This window comes from Hyla sarda, chromosome 11 (genome assembly GCF_029499605.1).
Source record: "Hyla sarda isolate aHylSar1 chromosome 11, aHylSar1.hap1, whole genome shotgun sequence".
Classification (NCBI taxonomy): domain Eukaryota; kingdom Metazoa; phylum Chordata; class Amphibia; order Anura; family Hylidae; genus Hyla; species Hyla sarda.
Genome location: NC_079199.1, coordinates 59,907,754 through 59,923,737, shown reverse-complemented (window position 1 = coordinate 59,923,737; position 15,984 = coordinate 59,907,754). Strand labels below are relative to the sequence as shown.

Genomic DNA, 15,984 nt, shown 5'->3' with positions numbered 1-15,984 from the left:
GCTGATAAGTACTGGAAGGATTAATATTTTAAATAGAAAACATTTACAAATCTTTTTACCTTTTGGCACTAGTTGATTTTTAATCAATTAGCGGAGTACCCCTTAAAACCTTGTGCAGAAAAGAACTGGAGGTGTTGCCCATAGTGGCCATGGCTTTAAGTCTTATGTTCACACGGCAGAATGTCCGTGCAGAATTCTGCTGGAATATTCCGCACGAACATTCCGCTGCATTGATTTCAATGGGATTCTGCTGCACTGCGCACACAGTGGAAATCTTGATTCTGACGTCCGCAGAAAGAACAGACATGTCTATTCTTTCTGCGGATTTTGCTCGGAAATACATTGCCATCTATGAGACGGCACATTTCCGTGTGGTCATAGCTCCCGCCATATCATTCGAATGTGCGTTATGTCAATGCGGGCTTTCTGAGCGGCCATTCTGCACATTTTACGCTGTGTGAATATAGTTGTTAGCCAAACGTGCATTCAGGCGACAGCCATCTCTCTTGTTCTCCACATACACTGGAATGTCCGGCTCGCCAGATTGTTCATGTGTTATCAAGAGAAGGGGTAAGCCACAGCCAGACTTACCAAAGGGATCAGACATGTAGAAATCCAAATAAACTTGTATTAATGCTTCAAAACAAATCCTGTACAATGCTTGGGGGGATTTAATTTTTATTGCAGTTATTACTAATTTACAGTACTAATTTAGGAAAGTAGTGAGTGATCTCTGCAGCCAGACACAGGAGATGGGATCTTACTGGTAACTACATTTTAACACTGACAGAATTTGGCAGCAAGCAATTGGTTAAACTTCCCCTGAAAGCATCACAAGAAATGCACAAGAAAAAAGATACCATTCCTCTAATTTAACAGAGAGCAGAAGTCTATATTTTTTATTACCTATGACAACATAATGTTATAAATCCAGCTGTTTCCCATTCACAGGTCTATAAATAATAAACATGCTGCCAGTCAGTGAGGCTCTGGAGCAGCAGATAGCAAAGACGGCTCACTCATTTGGTTTTGCTTATTCTTCCTCTTCACCAGAGAAATGCGGAACAGACTTCTTGGCTACAACGTTGTCCAGCCTCTGTCCCTGTAGGTATGGATTTACCATCTGTAAGAGGAAAAGATGGGAGGTGAGAGGGAAGATGGAGACAAGTGTGTACTGTATGTCATGAATACTATAGTAAATGTGAGTGGCCGTATTAGTCCAGTGATGCAGATGCAATGAGTAGATTTGCTTTGGACTTGATAAAGGGAGGAATCCCAAAAGCTTGTCTCTACAAAATGCTGTTAGTCCAATAAAAAAAGGTATTACAAGATACTGCAACATTTTTTGATTTGCATCATGAATACTAGATAGAGAAGAGAGACAAGATAATATTAGCAATTACAAGGTCATTAATAAGTAAATTATTCCTTGATCACATTATGCTATGGAGCACCGTTGTGTTCCATGCTGGGAAAAACTCTCGAAGGATATGCTAAGTTTATCGTCTAAACACATGCAAATGTATGCCACACAGTTGTACACGTGGCTCGTTGAGCTCTATATAATTGGACAATATATATAGGTATAGAAGTGTTTATACAGTGTATACAGTGGTCCCTCAACATATGATGGTAATCCGTTCCAAACAGACCATCGTTTGTTGAAACCATCGTATGTTGAGGGATCCGTGCAATGTAAAGTATAGGACAGTGGTCTACAACCTGCAGACCTCCAGATGTTGCAAAACTACAACACCCAGCATGCCCGGACAGCCGTTGGCTGTCCGGGCATGCTGGGAGTTGTAGTTTTGCAACATCTGGAGGTCCACAGGTTGAAGACCACTGGTATAGAAAGTTGTACTCACCTGTCCCCGCCGCTCTGGACCGTCACCGCTCATCACCACTGCCCTATATGTCGCCCTCCATCGCTGTCGCCGTGTCCCCGATGCTCCGGCAATGCCTCTGCTTCCCCGGCATCTTCGCTCTCCGGCGCCGCCATCACATCGCTACGCTGCGCAGCGACGTGATGACGACGATGGAGAGCGCCGGCGATGCAAGGGATCCCGAAGAGGAGGCGCTGGAGCCCCAAGGACAGGTAAGAGACACTCACCGGAGCACTTGTGGTACCGTAAACGGCTATCCGGTGGCAGCTGAAGCAGTCAGCGCTGCCGGATAGCCGTTTATGCGATTGCCCCGACATACAAAATCATCGTATGTTGATGCTGCCTTCAATATGCGATGGCCTCTGAGAGGCCATCGCATGTTGAAATTATCGTATGTCAGGGGGGGGGGTCACTGTATAGAGTAGGAGAATTTCCCAGGTTGAACATACATGCACATAGCCTTATATCCTAATGCCCCTCTAGGATATTCTGATGATGTGTAATCCCAAATTTGTTATGGTCTTTAAAGTTCATCCCAAGTCCTTTTCAGTAGCAGTTTTACCCATTGTTTTTTTTTTTTTTTTTTTTTACATAGCACATAATATAGTTAACACATGTACATAATTGTACATTTTGGTTTGACGGCCCAAATGCAAACCTTACATTAGTCCACATTAGCCCATTCACCAACCCTCGAATTTTGATTTGTAGATTACGTTTTCTTCCTTTTCAAGACCCATGACTTTTTTTTTCACTGATAAAGTTGTAGCAGAGCTTTTTGTTTGTGGGATAAGTTGTACTTTTCATTGGTGCACTTTATTTTATCATTTCATGTATTACAAAGTCAGAAAATAATTATATGTCGGGCAAAATATAAAAAAAATTGGAATTGCTAAATTTTGTGGGGCAACAATTTTTTGGGAGTTCACAATATGGTAGAACTGGCATGCTAACTTTATTCAATGGGTCATTATGATTCCAATGATACCAAACTTAAAAGCCTAATAGAAAGCCTAAAAATAAGTATGATCATCTGATCATTGCGTGTTCTCATTTCCAATAACTTTTCTGTTTTTCCACCTATGAAGCTGTGTTAGGGTATTGCATTACATTGATCTATGCTATCGACATTCGATTGCTAAAGCTTGCTTAACCCCTTAAGGAATGGGGTTTTTCCGTTTTTGCATTTTCGTTTTTTGCTCCTTGCCTTTAAAAAATCATAACTCTTTCAATTTTGCACCTAAAAATCCATATGATGGCTTGTTTTTTGTGACACCAATTCTACTTTGTAATGACGTCAGTCATTTTGCCCAAAAATCTACGGTGAAACGGAAAAAAAAATCATTGTGCGACAAAATTGAAAAAAATGCAGTTTTGTAACTTTTGGGGGATTCCGTTTCTACGTAGTACATTTTTCGGTAAAAATGACACCTTATCTTTATTCTGTAGGTCCATACGATTAAAATGATACCCTACTTATATAGGTTTGATTTTGTCGGACTTCTGGAAAAAATCATAACTACATGCAGGAAAATTAATACGTTTAAAATTGTCATATTCTGACCCCTATAACTTTTTTATTTTTCCGTGTATGGGGCGGTATGAGGGCTCATTTTTCGAGCCGTGATCTGAAGTTTTTAACGGTACCATTTTTGCATTGATAGGACTTATTGATCGCTTTTATTCATTTTTAAATGAAATAAAAAGTGACCAAAAATGCACAAAAATTGAATTTTTTTGCGCACATGCCATTGACCGAGCGGTTTAATTAATGATATATTTTTATAATTCGGACATTTCCGCACGCGGTGATACCATATATGTTTATTTTTATTTTTATATACACTGTGTTTTTTTTTTTTATTGGAAAAGGGGGGTGATTCAAACTTTTAATAGGGGAGGAGTTAAATGATCTTTATTCACTTTTTTTCACTTTTTTTTTGCAGTGTTATAGGTCCCATAGGGACCTATAACACTGCACACACTGATCTCCTATGCTGATCACTGGTTTCTCATAAGAAACCAGTGATCAACGATTCTGCCGCATGACTGCTCAGGCCTGGATCTCAGGCACTGAGCAGTTATTCGGCGATCGGACAGCGAGGAGGCAGGTAGGGGCCCTCCCGCTGTCCTGTAAGCTGTTCGGGATGCCGCGATTAGCCGCAGCTATCCCGAACAGCCTGACTGAGCTAGCCGGCAACTTTCGGTTTCACTTTTAGCCGCGCGGCTCAGCTCTGAGCGCGCGGCTAAAGGGTTAATAGCGCGCGGCGCCGCGATCGGCGCTGCGCGCTATTAGAGGCGGGTCCCGGCTTCACTATGACGCCGGGCCCGCCGTGATATGACGCGGGGTTACTGTGTAACCCCGCGTTATATCAGGAGAGCAGGACCAAGGGCGTACCTGTACGCCCTTGGTCCTTAAGGGGTTAAGGCAGGCTTTAAATATTGCCAATCCATAGAAGACCCAGAAGCACAGGTAAGGCCCTGGGCTATTACAGCAACCCATCAGCACCCCACAATTTCATTGTGGGGGTACCAATGGAACCACTAGACATCAGGGATTACCAGCATTTAATTTTTTAATGAAGCCATCAGTATAGATCATGGTATTTAAACATTCAAATGACAGATATTGGAGCAATCTCTGATGTCTGTTATTACTGGCAGATGTTTCTTGATAGAAGCGGGTATGTGCCGGTAACGACATGGACCCAACTTTCAGGCCTGCGCCATGTTCCCCTCACTCAACCCATGACATGTTGGTACGTTTATGGTCAGGAAGGGGTTAAACTTAATTTGCTATGTTGGTTCTTCAGCTTTTCCAAATCCCTCTACAATATTAGGTTATCCTCCTCTGGTGGTTGTCCAGTTTAATGTAATCTGCAACTATCAAAATTCTACTCTGTAATCCCTCTACAAGGTCATAAATAAACAAATTGAATGCAAGTATACCCAGTACGGACCCCTGTGGAACCCCACTTGTAACTGTCAACCAACCAGAGTAAGTTTCATTGATACCCACTAGGACTGGCCCAAAACATTTTGCTGCCCCCACCAAAGGAAAAAAGTACTGCCATTACATATCATGAGGACAAAATTGTCAGTCTCTAAAACATTTCTATTTCCATTATGTCCTTTCTTTGTACTGGTGCATAAAATCCCACTGGATATTCAAGAACTCCACACCAATACAAACATTAATCTGCAGCATAGCAGTGTATCACATGGCTCCACAGCAATACAATTCACATTATACTGCATCATATCAGTATCACAGATCTCCACAGCAGCACAATTCAGTAATTTGCACAAGAGGGGGAAAATATGCAATATGGGACTGCTCCAAAAGTAATAGGGGTTGTACTGGGGTGGTATAGCCTAATGTATTAGAACATTTCCAAATATAACATTTTCAAAAATATGTATTTAAGCTTAATTAAATGCCTCCCTTCTGGACTCACCACCTGTCCTTTACTGGCTGCCGTATTAGTCTTATTTATTAATTTATTTTATTTAGTTTTATATACAAATACAAACAAATAATTCCCGCCTAATTCTATTCTTACATCACCATTATCACTTAATATTTCCGGCATGCAATAGACAAGAAAATAAAAACAACAAAAACAATAAATAAATAAATTAGTCTTGCTTAAACTAGAGCAGTACTCAGGACAGGTGGTGAGGTTAGGAGGGGGGCACAGAATTAAGCTTAAATGGGCACTGTCATTTAAGCTAATTTTTGCTATTGCACTCCTTATGGTAAATAAAAAATCTTTCTAATGTACTTTGTTTAAAAAAAAAACATATAAGTTTTCTATGTTCTATTTGTGTTTAAAAAAGCTGCCAATAGGTGTCTCCCTACCTGTCCAAAGCACATTTCCCCCCATCTCTCCCACATACATTGGACTTCTGCTGACCCAGCAGAAGTCCAAAATCAGGAAATGCAGTCTGGAGTGCTGAGGAGGGTTTTCAGCTTTAGCCAATCATCGCTCATCTCACACTGAACTGCTCTTGGCTGTGTGTAGCAGAGTGAGGGAGGAAGTTCTCCCCTGTATGGCTTCAAATGATAACACGCCTGCTGGGGAACGCCCCTTCACAGTCTTTGAATCTGACAAAAATTACAGAAAATACAGAGCAATATCAAGGTAGAAAACTAAAAAATAGTAAAAATAAAGGCATATCAGGATGGGGGAAGTGAACTGGGAGGATTATAAAATGTAACAAGATCATGACAGGTGCTCTTTAAATATATATTTTTTAAATGTTATATTTGTTAAAGTTCTGGGGCCTTAGAGGGGTCTGGTGGCGATATAGGGTTCTGACAGTGACCTAAAGTTTACCGCCATCCACTGATGTCCACAGTTGCCACCTTCGAAGTTCCAATCTCCTCTGTCGGATTGTGGGATGACATGTGCTGACGTCATCGCACATGCCTCTGTTCTGCTTGTCAGAGGATTCGCGGGCCGCATTGCATGTTCCCAGAGCACTACAGGCAGCTCAGGGCAAAAGCAGCTATGGCCATGGTAGAGATTGGTAGATAGGGATTGGATTTAAGATTAAATCTACATGGGATGCATGTAGGCTCATTCTCACATGGGAGATACCATCCTGAAAATTACTAACACTGCAATGAGGGCTCACATTACTTGCTCAAACCATTCCTGATGAAGGAGGCCTTGTGATAACCTCCGAAATGCGTCACCAGGAATAACGTTTTTTACTGATGGAATGAGGATCAATGTTTATGAGAATATTCTTGCATACTCTATAGGCGATCATGGAGGGGGGGAAGTATGCGGCTGGCCAGTTAGCCTTAACCTTCCCACCCCCCCACCCCACCCCCAGTGAAGTAAGTTTGGAACTTTTTTATCCATATACATATAGCTATCCCCTTGCTATGGGGACCTTTTAACCACATTTATTCTCTGAGTGCTGTTTTTTTCTTTTTTACCCTCATGTTCAAACCATGTCAGTCATGAAAAGGGGCAAAAAGGGTGCGACGATGTGCAAACATCCCTCCTCCAACTGGAATCAACTTTTGTAGGAGAAGCTTGTTGGCACTGTCCTCTTTATAGCCATCATTGCAATGGTGAGACCAGTTACTGTGACAGGTACAGGACTGTATGGTCTACTCCTAAATGGGCACTGTCAAATACAAAAACTTTTTATATGTTGTACATCTTGGTAAAACATTAACCTTTCTAATATGCTTAAGATTTTTTTTTTCCTTTTTATAGAAACCATGGCGTATAAAATCATGGCTTTGTCCAAGTGAAGCACAGGCATGGACAAAGTCCATTAAGTGAGGGTGGGCTAGCACTCCTCTGTGCTCTCTTCTGTCTGATAGTACTCATCTGTGCTTTCTCCTGTCTGATAGTAGTAACATAGTTCATAGAATTGGAAAAAAACAGAGTCCATCAAGTTAAATCTATAACCCTAATGAGTCCCTACTGAGTTGATCCAGAGGAAGGCAAAAAACCCTCATCTTAGAGGTAAAAATTCCAAATATGGCAGTCAGAATAAATCCCTGGATCACCCTTCTGTCCCTATAAATCTAGTATCCATAACCTGTAATATTATTACTCTCCAAAAATGCATCCAGGCCCCTTTTGAACTCTCTTACTGAGTTCACCATGACCACCTCTTCCAGAAGAGAGTTCCACAGTCTCACTAATCCTACAGTAAAGAACCCCCATCTGTGCTGGTGTAGAAACCTTCTTTCCTCTAGACGTAGAGGATGCCCCCTTGTTATAGATACAGTCCTCGGTATAAATAGATCATGGGAGAGATCTCTTTACGGCCCCTGATATATTTATTCATAGTTATTTGGTCTACCCTAAGCCTTCTTTTTTCTAAACTAAATAACCCAAATTATGATAATCTTTCTGGATACTCCCATTCCCTGTATTACTCTGGTTGCCATCTTTGAACCCTCTCCAGCTCCACTATATCTTTCTTGTACACTGGTGCCCAGTACTGTACACATTATTCTATGTGTGATCTGACTAGTGATTTGTACAGAAGTAGAATTATTTCCTTGATGCACCCCATGATTTTATTTGCCTTGGCAGCAGCTGCCCGACACTGGTCACTACAGCTAAATTTACTGTTAACTAAAGTTCCCAATTCTTTTTTACACGTCAGTCGTCCCAAGTGTTCTCCCATTTAATACATAATCCCAGCCTGGATTTTTTCTCCCCATGTGCATTACCTTACATTTATTGGTATTGAACCTCATCTGCCATTTCCCAGCCCAAACCTCCAACCTATGCAGATCCATTTGTAACAGTGCACAGCCCTTTATTGTGTTAACCACTTTAGAGAGTTTATTATCATCTGCAAAGATTGCTACTTTACTATTCAGACCCTCTACAAGGTCATTAATGAATATATTAAATAGAATAGGACCTAAGACTGACCCCTGTGGTACCCCACTAGTATCAGTCACCCAATCAGAATAAGTACCTTTTATAATCACCCTATGTTTAATATCACTGAGCCAGTTACCCACTTGCACGGATTTCGCCCCAGCCCAATCCTGCTCATATTATGTACCAACCTTTTATGTGGCACCATATTAAATACTTTGGAAAAATCAAGATATACAACATCCAGCGATTGCCCCTGTTCCAGTCTTGAGCTCACCTCTTCATAAAAGCTGATCAGGTTAGTTTGACAGGACCGATCCCTCATAAACCCATGCTGATATGGGGTCATACATTTATTTTTATCAAGATACTCCAAAATACCATCCCTTAGAAAACCCTCAAACAATTTACATACAACGTAGGAAACAATTCACATACAACGTAGGTTAAACTAACAGGCCTATAATTCCCGGGGTCACCTTTTGACCCCTTTTGAAATATTGACACCACATTAGCTATGCGCCAGTCCTGGGGAACAGTCCCTGTCACTATAGAGTCCTTGAATATTAAAAATAGGGGTCTGTCTATTACATTACTTGATTCCTTTAGAACATGGGGGTGAATGCCACCTGGACCTTATGATTTGTCTATTTTGAATTTTTGTAGGTGGCACTGTATTCTATCAGATAGGAGAGTGCTAGCCTGCCCTTACTTACTGAACTTTGTCCTTGCCTGTGCTTCAGCTTGGACAAAGCCATGATTTCTATAAAAAAGGTTATAACATTTTCTTATGAAGTATATTAGAGGTTAAGGTTTTGCCAAGATGTGTAACATATAAAATGTTTTTGAATCTTTTATGATGCTGCACTGGACTCTGCAAATGCTAAGTGAGGTGATTGCGGTTGTTGACTGCTGCACTCTTGCCTGTATCGGACCCCAAAAATGGTGACCAATAGACAATAGCGAAAGGCGAATAAGATGAAAAAACTGGTTGCCTTTCTCAGGTCCACTTAAAGTTCTAAAAAAATAGACACATACGTACATGTATACATATATATATATATATATACAATACAGGAATATGGGTGCACTACTGTGGTAGATGTAAACAATACACTGGCTATCCCTCAACACTGATGTTAAAATTGAGACATTCGCCAGCGTATCCTTATATGAAGGACACACCAGAGTCCGCACACCAACGCCAAGGTTTCTCAAATTGGTGCGAGACCTAACGCTAATCCTACCTGTGCTTGATAAGCAAAACAGGGGCCAGTGGGCAATTACGGCAGCATTCGGTTGACTCACAACTTCCTCCCAGATACCCTCCAGCGTGACGCAGCACACATGCAATGGGAGGAGGGAGGCAAGCTGCAAGCCCCACCTGAGTTGGCTAATATGGGTGCCTGGCCTCACAAGTGCTACCTTAATGCTGCCTTGTATATATTCAAGGCGCATTAATTTTGGAGTTTACACACCTCCAAATATAAAATTTAAATAAACAACAAAAAAAACGTGGTCTCAAATGGCTGGAGGTGCTCAACCCCAAATGCGGTTGTGCATTTATACTGGGGGAGCAGATCCTGCCCTTGTAGTCCGTTGCTAAGGGTGATCCCCAGCATAAAAATGCATACAATGGAGGATGCCTGCAGCGGACTACAAGTGCCACAATAGAATCCTACACCAGATAAACGGTGTGGATGTGTAACAATTAGAATACAATACAGGGATATGGGTGCACTACTGTGGTAGATGTAAACAATACATTGGCTATCCCTCAACACTGATGTTAAAATTGAGACATTCGCCAGTGTATCCTTATATGAAGGACACACCAGAGCCCGCACACCAACGCCAAGGTTTCTCAAATTGGTGCGAGACCTAACGCTAATCCTACCTGTGCTTGATAAGCAAAACAGGGGCCAGTGGGCAATTACGGCAGCATTCGGTTGACTCTTGCTTATCAAGCACAGGTAGGATTAGCGTTAGGTCTCGCACCAATTTGAGAAACCTTGGCGTTGGTGTGCGGGCTCTGGTGTGTCCTTCATATAAGGATACACTGGCGAATGTCTCAATTTTAACATCAGTGTTGAGGGATAGCCAATGTATTGTTTACATCTACCACAGTAGTGCACCCATATTCCTGTATTGTATTCTAATTGTTACACATCCACACCGTTTATCTGGTGTAGGATTCTATTGTGGCACTTGTAGTCCGCTGCAGGCATCCTCCATTGTATGCATTTTTATGCTGGGGATCACCCTTAGCAACGGACTACAAGGGCAGGATCTGCTCCCCCAGTATAAATGCACAACCGCATTTGGGGTTGAGCACCTCCAGCCATTTGAGACCACGTTTTTTTTGTTGTTTGTTTAAATTTTATATTTGGAGGTGTGTAAACTCCAAAATTAATGCGCCTTGAATATCTACAAGGCAGCATTAAGGTAGCACCTGTGAGGCCAGGCACCCATATTAGCCAACTCAGGTGGGGCTTGCAGCTTGCCTCCCTCCTCCCATTGCATGTGTGCTCAGTCACGCTGGAGGGTATCTGGGAGGAAGTTGTGAGTCAACCGAATGCTGCCGTAATTGCCCACTGGCCCCTGTTTTGCTTATCAAGCACAGGTAGGATTAGCGTTAGGTCTCGCACCAATTTGAGAAACCTTGGCGTTGGTGTGCGGGCTCTGGTGTGTCCTTCATATAAGGATACACTGGCGAATGTCTCAATTTTAACATCAGTGCTGAGGGATAGCCAATGTATTGTTTACATCTACCACAGTAGTGCACCCATATTCCTGTATTGTATTCTAATTGTTACACATCCACACAGTTTATCTGGTGTAGGATTCTATTGTGGCACTTGTAGTCCGCTGCAGGCATCCTCCATTGTATGCATTTTTATGCTGGGGATCACCCTTAGCAACGGACTACAAGGGCAGGATCTGCTCCCCCAGTATAAATGCACAACCGCATTTGGGGTTGAGCACCTCCAGCCATTTGAGACCACGTTTTTTTTTGTTGTTTGTATATATATATATATATATATATATATATATATATATATATATATATGGAAATTATAGGGAAGTATTGCATTTTCTCACCATGCCATACATGAAAATGTGTTACCATCTCGACAGATACGTTGCACCAAAACCTACTTCCTCATAATTTCCATATATATATATATATATATATATATACATATTCATTTTTAGGACTTTCAGCGGACCTGAGGAAGGCATTAGGGTATGCCAAAACGCCTTGTCCCCATTATACCAATAAAAGTTTTATTTTCCTGTGCTGCTCGAGTCTTCTCTTCATGACCACAGTTGTGCAGCGCCTCCGCTAACCGGTTTTCTCACCTTATTTGCCTTTCGCCATTTAAGGAACAGAGGCTGCATGAGAAGGGTTACAAGGTGTGAACACAGCAATATCAATGGGAAATGAAAATCACAAACTTCAAAAATCCTTACCCTTTTTTTCCTCTGGGAGGTGCCTTTCATCTTCTCATAAAGTAGTTTTTTATTCTGCATAAAGGATAAAAGCAGAGATGACTATGCTGACAGTCATATTTTATGTTCTACATTATATTATATTCTACAAATTTTGTGATAATCTGTGATTATGACAAACACAAATGAGTTGTTTAGAAATTTTGAATTGACTAGAGATATCAAAAAATACTGAATGTAAAAAGCATATTGATTATTGGTATAAAAATAAAAACTGCATTGGTCTTACTGACCTTAAATTATCATCTACTATCTCCGCTTTCACTTTAGCGTACTAGTTTTGTGTCTGTATTACATCCAATTTTTGCAAACCGTAATACAGAGCTAATGTTAATCTGTGGGGCTATTAACATGGGTGCAGCATAAAATACTTTCATCCATGATGCAGATGAAAAATTTATTTGATTTCTATAGAAGTGGATTATAACACGGATCTGTATGTGATCCATATTTGCATATTGTGTTTGAAAAATGGATGTAAAATAGATGAAATACAAAGTGTAATTTACTAAAAGACAGAGATACAGTTGCAAAACAGAAGGAATACTGATACAATTCTGATGGCACACTGATATTGGATTCTTAACATGTTCGTAGTTGAGATCTGTATCATGGACATATACCCATATGTTTATGTAGAACAGGATTAAAACTACTAAATGTTGTCAGGATTTAAAGACCCAAGATACCCTGGAATTGAACAAGTTAAATGTCTTATCTGTTGTCTATGTAAAGCATAGTTTTTGATGCATAAATTCAAATATGCTTATATTCAACTAAACTTTTTTTTCTAAACATTTGCAGAAAATACCCCACAACATTTAAGTATTTACAATTTTTAAAATAGTCTAATAGTTCCTTTTAATTTAGATAATAAATGCAGATATGAATGAGAAATGTGGAAGACAGCATTTGCTCTTATTATATCCTTCAACTCATTTAACTGGAGCCAGTCTCCCTGATCTGATCAATTTGCTCCTTCTAATCTGGATCTATTCTAAGATCTGGGGCTACTTTTCATAATTTGGGATCATAAAAAAATGTTCATGACAATTTTCCTTTAAGCAGAGAGAGATTTTTTCGGCCTTAAGGATTCACATCTGTGTAATTATTGCCATTATGTCTGGACTCAAAGATTATGCTAGAGGAATAGGAGGTTAGAATAAAATATGGCTGAGCGACGTCCACCCCTGTCCATTTCGGACTTGCGTCCTTCTTCCAGGAGAAGGACGCAAGTCCAAAACTGATGTAGGGGTGGACGTTTTTCAGGCATATTCTTTGCTCGCACATGTGGGTATTATATACTACTGGTTCATATTGTGTTTTACTTGTAGAATTTAGCACTTTATTGTTGTAATTCATGCACTTTATATATGATCCGGCATTGTACTACTTTTATGCTGCTATGACTGTTTCCAACCTTTTTTGAGGTTGGTCTCTTGTTTACATATACCTGTTACTATGGCTTGAGAGTCGTTCCATATTTATCAGACGCCATTCCTGTTGTAATGTGTGTTTTTAACAAATAAAAATTCTTTGTTATTTGCGTTATTCCTGAGTCTGCCACAGTATTTTTCCATATAGGTTGTGTGTTTCCCCCACTGTATTTGGCAGCAGTTACCCATGTCCATTCACACCACCCTAGGAGTACTTTAGGGAGCATTATTCAGCCCCCCCTCCTATACATAGGGTATCACACTGTGTTTTTCGGTATACTTATATCAAATATTAAACCTAACACAAAGAATACCCAAATGGGAGTGCGGGATTCCAATTAACAACGGATACAATTGCCCCGAAGGCACAAAAACCACTATATACACTCAATCTCCCATAAAACTTAGCTTTTAATGGTATGTAAGTAAAAATAAAACATGTAAAAAAAGAAAATGACAGCAGCACACTTGGTCAACAAAATTGAAGCTCTTAGCGCACTTTTTGATCAAAACGTGTGCCCCCATCCACCACGCGGAGGTGGCCTCATATCGGATCGGACCCTAACACTAACTCACCTCTGCTGGGCATACAGCCTTTGACTGGGTGACATGTTGGGTCTGCTATAAATCCAAACCACCTCCTGTGAAATAGGGGAGGGGATGCACGGCTACAGAGGGAGCTACTCCCCCCAAATCGCACAGCAAAAACAAACTTTTTGCTAAGTAAAAATAAACCATGACTGAATAGACTATTAAAAGCATGTGATATTGTTTCCTATTCTAATAGTGGATACCTATCCACAACACTAAGTCACTAATGGGGGCCAGTCTGGCTCAACACTACTAAGTGGAGAAATCTCCAATAATATGTACTTTCAGAAACAGTATGCACATGTTTAAAATAACAAAACAAGTCATCACTGTCATCAGGAGGTATTGAGGGGGGCTAGTTATGTTATTTTAAGCACGTGTACACTGTTTCTGAAAGTACATATTGGTGGAGATCACATGCTTTTAACAGTCTATTCAATCATGGTTTATTTTTACTTACATACCATTAAAAGCTATGTTTTATGGAAGATTGAGTATATATTGTGGCAGTGTGGCAAGGAAAGGGTGTATTTCCTTGGCTCACCCTGCAGAAGCTCTCACCTGCTTCTTAAGTAATGAGGCAGGAAGGAAGGGAAGTGTATATGAGATGGAGACTCAGTGTAATGGGGGCTCTTCCTAGGAGACAGCATGTGGGCTGTAGGGAAGAGACAGAGGCTGCTGAGGAGTACACAGCCTGAGCTATGAGGGGCTCAAAGAAAGTGATAAGAAATGTGAGTAGAAGGTTGCAGGGGGACATATGTTTAACCGGCTGAGGGAAGCTCAGCGGTTGTTAGTCAGGACAAGCTAATCTGTTTAGTCAGTGACCAGACGGTCTAGGATTTTGTTTTGTTCCTGCTTTTTGTTTATTTCTTTCCCTGCAACCTGTCTAATAAAACTGGCAAGGTGCCAGATTTGCATTATAAGCATTTGTTTGCTGGTTTATTGAGAAGAAACGCATCCTGTGGCGTGGTCCAGGACGATCCCAGAGCTAATCCCCAAGACGGATCGTCACATTTTGGTGGAGGATGCGGGCACGCCATTGCTAAGGACAACCTGTTGCCAAGGGCAACCAACAAGCGAGTTGGAGAGGAGCTGTTGCAGGAGCAACCCCCTGCAAGATTGCAAGTCGGAGGAGACCAGCAGAGGAGTTCAAGCACAGTTTGGTGTCTGTGGAGGAGCGTTGCTAGGGGCAACGGATCGAGAATTTTTTTCAAGAAAATGGGACAACCTCGAAAGGCTGTTGCTGGGAGCAACCGACGTGGGCCACAAGCTGTGGTCGCCAAGACAAAGCCGAGGTCCCGTGAGTTGTCGGTGGGCGGAATCCCACTGTGGGTGGACTTGGATTGTTGCCAGACTGTATCTCGGATTATGCCAGAAATAATTCCATTTGTGAAGTACTGCCCGGAGCCCGGTAAGACTGTTCAAATTACCTTTGATACATGTTTTGGGACAGTAAGCCATATGATGGAGGTATGTGCGGAACTTACAGGGGAAATTGTACTGGGCAGAGACTTTCCGTATTTCTGGCAGCTGTGGGATGCTGAGAGTGCACCTGAGAGTTCGCACACAAAGGTTCCAGAAGGAGTGAGGACTGGGGGGTCTTTACTGGACTGTGTGAATGGTGCTGTATATTGTGAACCCATGCAGGCTGATAAGGTTTTTCTTGAAACACTTATGTTAATGTGTTCTGATGTAAAGAGTACTGTTGCCACCTCTTGCAGGACAAAAGAAAACCTGTGTGAGCTGGAAATAGAAGGTAAAAAGATGACTGTTTTGTTAGATCCAAAATGTATAATAAGTCTGGTAAAGACCAGCTGCAGAAAGCCAGACCCCGCTATAGTGTCTATACAGGCCGGTATTTGGGGTTATAAAACTGTTAATGTGTGTATTTCTACTCCCTATGGTACCATAAGTCACAAGGTTGCAATAGAGCCTACCTTAGAGTATGAAGTAGTGCTGGGGAAGGATTTTCCGTTTTTTCAGCAATTGTGGGAAGATAGTCAGGTGACTAGAGCAGGAACACCTGATAGGCTCACAACACTTGGTTTTCACCACATAGCAGGGGACAGTAACTCAGCTGAGGACAGGGAGTGTCAGCAGACCCTAGGTATATGTCAGGTGGGAGTGTGCCAGACCACTAGGGGAGCTGAAGAACAGTCCGCGAGTCAAGTTAAAGTGGTGACTGGAATAGAA

The 15,984-nt window shown here is 41.3% G+C and overlaps 1 protein-coding gene across 1 annotated transcript in view; it reads right to left on the bottom strand.

Annotated features, from left to right (window-relative positions):
* Positions 1 to 661: 661 nt before the first annotated feature.
* Positions 662 to 15,984, bottom strand: part of SCG5 (secretogranin V) — a 61,839-nt gene continuing 46,516 nt past the window's right edge. Inside the window, exons 5-6 of the mRNA XM_056547309.1 lie at positions 11,726 to 11,779; positions 662 to 1,123 (exon numbers count right to left, since the gene is read on the bottom strand). Coding sequence (XP_056403284.1) covers positions 1,034 to 1,123; positions 11,726 to 11,779 — 144 coding nt within the window. The 3' untranslated portion in view covers positions 662 to 1,033. The remainder of the gene's footprint in view (positions 1,124 to 11,725; positions 11,780 to 15,984) is intronic.